This window comes from Sceloporus undulatus, unplaced genomic scaffold (assembly GCF_019175285.1).
Source record: "Sceloporus undulatus isolate JIND9_A2432 ecotype Alabama unplaced genomic scaffold, SceUnd_v1.1 scaffold_2465, whole genome shotgun sequence".
In the NCBI taxonomy this organism is placed as follows: Eukaryota; Metazoa; Chordata; class Lepidosauria; order Squamata; family Phrynosomatidae; genus Sceloporus; species Sceloporus undulatus.
The window spans coordinates 1-4,589 of record NW_024805385.1 but is presented as its reverse complement, the minus strand read 5'-3'; the positions used below and the strand labels follow the sequence as shown (position 1 = coordinate 4,589).

The window sequence follows — 4,589 nt, the reverse complement described above, 5'->3', positions numbered from 1 at the left end:
TTTTACCTCAGAAAAGATGTTTTCTCTTTATTTTTACCTCAGAAAAGATGTTTTCTCTCTCTTTATCTCAGAAAAGACTTTTCTCTCTCTATTTTTACCTCAGGAAAGACATTTTCTCTCACTATTTTTTAAAGGAAAAGCGTGAAACGCATTATTGCAAATCCGAAATCGAGTTCTACACGCTCAGAAACACACACTCACACAAACGCACAAAAAGCGAAGACCGTTTTATAATTAAAATTGAAATTGAAATTAAAAAAACAACGCAAGGCCACCTCGAACTGGATAGGTTTCGCGCGGGAAACCAAAGAGCCGAAAACAGGCTGCGAAGGACGAAAACGGCGGCGAAATATGGTGGCACCTGGTCCCCAAAAAAAGAAGAAAAAAGGAAGGAAGGAAAAAAATAAAAGTGAGATGGGGAAAAGATGGGAAAGGAAATAAAGGAGATAAAAGAAAAAGGAAAAATAAAAGGAGGGATGGAAGAGAGAGAAAAGAAGGAAGAAAAGAGGGATGGAGGGAGGAAAAGACAAAAAGAAGTAAAGGGAGAAAAAAGCAAGAAAAGGAGGGATGAAAGAGAGGGAAGGAAGGAAAGAAGGAGGTATGGAAGAGGGAAGGAAGGAAAAAATAGAAAAGAGGGAGGGATGAAAAGATGGAAAAGGAAAGAAAAGGTAGAAAAAGAAAAAGAAGGGAGATTGGAAGCAAGGGAGGAAAGAATGAGTTTTAGAGGGAAGAAAGGAGAAGAGAAAAAAAGGAAGAACAGGAATATGGAAGGAAAGAGGGAAGGGAGGAAAGGAGGACAAGAGGAGGTGAAAACTATCATTTGCCATTAAAAAGTGCGGCGTTTAAACAATCCGTCAAACGCGCAAAGCTCAGTAGTACTAATTTTACACGGCCGCTTCCTATTTCCCTCACATTTACCACAAAAAAATTAACATTAAATCCCTCAAATTAAGGCACTTTTCTTTTTCGTTTTCTTTTAATACTGAGCGGAACAATTAAAAATGCGTCTTCCTAGTTATCGTCCCAAAAGTCGCTGCTTAATTATTATCCATGAAATCTTAATTTTTATTCTTCAAAGGTTTAAGGGTCGACATTCAACGTTTCTCGTTTTTACCGTTCTTTTGTTTGGAAGAAATACCTTTAACGGCTATTTCAATCGTTCAGTTGTTTACGGCTGTAATTAGTGATTATCGATGCTTGATAAATGTAAGGGAAGAAAAACAAGCGTCCTTTCGTTAATCTGTTTCCTCAGAGAAAAGAAAAAAAGTATTTATAGCGAGCGACTGTAAAAATCGCCTCAGATTCCTCTCAAAAACAGCAGATTTTGAGTCAGAAATCAATACAGAAACAGAGAAATGCTTATAAATAGCTTGAAAAAAACGCACTTTTCCGAATGGCGAAGTCGCAATTTTTACGTTAAAAACGTAAAAGCTTAAAAAAAGACACTATTGTTGATTAAAACAAAGTTATTCTCTCGAAAAATCCATCAGTACAAAAAGGAAATTATATGCGCAATTTTTTGTTCTTTAGCCATCGTTCGTCAGAAAAGCCGTATTTCTTGCGCGCTTTCCCACATTTCCTGTCACATATTCTATAACTTTAGGCCCGAAATTCCTTCTACCTCGTCGGAATAAACTGGCTGCGCAAATTATCCCAAATGAAGGCGCAAAACACGTCCGACGGCCATGAAATAAAGGATATTAAGAATACGTCCCGTTGGCGAACGCAGCGCTTTGACGAACAATAGCCAGGAATAGGGGGAAAAAACGAAGACGAAGCGGCAACGGAGATTAAAGAAACTGGAAGGAATCCGAGAAAACGGGAGCAGAAGTGCGAGGGAAGCGGCGGTCATTCATTCTCGTCTGGGTTTTGCGGGTCGATGATTTTGACGTGCGTAAATGGGAAGAGGCCCTTCCGTCCGTGGATCTCCCCTTCCCATTGACCGTTGATGTTCATCCGTGTCACTTTCACGATATCGCCGACCTGCACAAAAGAGAGGAACGATTAGAAACGCGGAACGCCGAGAACGCCTGGATGGCGAGAATTCGCTCCGAAAAAGAACGACCTCGATCTTCCTCGCCTAAGAAAAACCACGTCGAATAACTGGGGTTGCAAGCCAAAAAATCATAATAATTATTGGGGTCATCGTAAAACATGCGAAACTCTTACAGGTTATTTTAAGAGCGGTAAAATCCCCAGAGTGAAATAAAACTTCTAATTAGTTATTGTGAGGTCCAGAAAATGGGACGGCAATTTGTAACTTTGTGTGTGTGACTGTTGGACACAGGTGCTAAAAATACGCAGGAAAATCAAAATTATTCCCAGTCTATCCTTTCACCCATAACCCAACGTTTTGCCCGAAAACTGGGACACAACAAAAAATGTTTTAATAGCATTCTTTTGGCCTTTCCCGAGTAAAAAGTTACCTCTCATGAGGTACAAACACACTTTTCTGAGCCAAAAACTGCCTCTAATACAACTTTTCTGAGGTAAAAAGTGCCTCCATTAGCCTATCCTGAGGTAAAACCTGCCTCAATTAGCCTCTTCTGAGGTAAAACCCACCTGTATTAGTTTCACCTGAGGTAAAAATTTCCTCCATTAGCACTTCTTGAGGTAACACCTAGCTCCATTAGCCTCTCCTGAGGTAAAAATTGCCTCCATTGGCATTTATTGAGGTAAAACGAACCTGCATTAGCCTCTCCTGAGGTAAAACCCGCCTCCATTACTCTCTTTTGAGATAAAACCTGCCTCTATTACCCTCTCCTAAGGTAAAACCCGCTTTCATAAGCTGCTCCTGAGGTAAAAATTGCCTTCACTGGCATTTCTTGAGGTAAAATCCATCTGCATTAGCCTCTCCTGAGGTAAAACCCGCCTCCATTAGCCTCTCCTGAGGTAAAGAGTGGCACGGAGAGAGCTTACCTCAAGTGCCAGGGCGGTCTTGTCATAGGCGCACGGGACCCGCTTCTGGATGGCTTTGGCGTAGATGGGCCCGTTCTGGCCAGAGGGCAAGGGGGCGACCATGGCACCGGCGGTCTGCGGCTGGGCATAGGCATGTGCAGGCTCAGGGATGCCGTAGCTGTTGGCGTGGCGGCCGCCACCGGGCTTGCCGAGTAGTGAGGGCCGCGCGAGCTTCTCGACGTAAGGGACGGGGATCATGCCCACCCGTCCGTCCTTGTTGCGGGCACTCCACCACTGCTCCTCCGGCTTCTCCACAATCGCCAGGATTTCCCCCTTCTTGAACGGGAGGTCTTCCGCGTCGTTTCCGGGGAAGTCGTAAAGTGTCCGGACATACTCGACGGCGGCATCTTCCGGGACAGGCGCAGCGGGTGTTGATCCGGGGGCCACTGGAGCGGCTGGGTATCTGGGAGGAGGAAGCGGGAGGCAGTTGCCATTAATATCAATATATAGTCTGACGACGACCACCCTCCTCCCTCTCTCCTTCAGCACAACCACCTTGTGAGGTAGTCCAGGACAATAAGGGAAACAATAAAGGTCCATTTTCCCACTTCCCTCTGTACAACCCTCTGAGGTAGGCCACATCGAAGGTTGAAGAAGAAAAGAGAACAGAGGTTAGATCCTCCCTCCCTGTCAACCCCATTCCCATCTGCTCCAGCTTTTGTTCCGAACCTTGGGGCGGGTTCGAGGAGGGTGGTGGTGTCAAGGTAGTGGGCCTTGTAGAAGTCAAGGAGGGCTGGGAGGCTCTCGAACTCCTGCTCGCCGATCTTGAAGCGCCTCCCAGGCAAGGAGTTGATGATGTAGTGGGAGACGCGGGAGTTTTCTGAAACCGAGAGGACGTAATCTCCTGGGCATGTCGACGAGTCTCGCACTAGGAACGTGCCGTGGCGCTGGCCCTGGAGGCGCCCGGCTGCCTCCGCCCGGGATAACGGACCCGCGTACCATGAGGAGCGCTCCGAGGCATCGAAGCGGCCAGGTAATGACGGCAACGGGGTGGAAGAGGACATTCCTGGACTCAAAAAAAGGCCAATGGAGGAAAGGTTTACCTCAGAAAAATAAAACTCTGCCTCAGGAGAGGCTAATGGAGGCGGGGTTTACCTCAAGAAATGCCAATGGAGGCAATTTTTACCTCAGGAGAGGCTAGTGGAGACAGTTTTTACCTCAGGAGAGGCTAACGGAGGTGGCTTTTACCTCAGGAAAGTCTGAGGCACTTTTTACCTCAGGAAAGTCTATCACAGGCACTTTTTACATCAGAAAATATCCTTCTATCTCATAAGAGGCAACGTTTACCTCACGAAAGGTCAAAAGAAAGAGGTTTTACTTCAGAAGTATGTCCTCAGAAAAGGCCACCAGGGAGCAGTTTTAACTGAAGAGAGGCCACTTTTACCGCCAAAAAGCCTAATGAAAACAAGCTTTAGCTTTTAAAAAAGTAAATTTTAGCTCAGGAAAGCGCAGTGGAAGCAAGTTTTACTTCAGCGTAAGTGAATTTTAGCTCAAAAAAAGCCAAACGATGGGAAGTTGAACCTCAAGAAACTTTCCTCTCAGAAAAGGTCATCAGAGAGGTGTTATATCACAGACTTTTGCCTCAGGAAAGGCCACTGAGGGGAGGTTTTACCTCAAAATAAGTCATTTTT

General features: G+C 45.2%; 1 protein-coding gene across 1 annotated transcript; it reads right to left on the bottom strand.

Moving 5' to 3' along the window:
* Positions 1-597: 597 nt before the first annotated feature.
* On the bottom strand, positions 598-4,583 carry CRKL (CRK like proto-oncogene, adaptor protein). The gene is made up of 3 exons (XM_042444098.1): positions 3,628-4,583; positions 2,920-3,361; positions 598-1,983 (listed from the first exon to the last, which is right to left on the bottom strand). The coding sequence occupies exons 1-3, from the start codon at positions 3,960-3,962 to the stop codon at positions 1,849-1,851; spliced, it is 912 nt and encodes a 303-aa protein (XP_042300032.1). The 5' UTR covers positions 3,963-4,583; the 3' UTR covers positions 598-1,848.
* Positions 4,584-4,589: the final 6 nt, after the last annotated feature.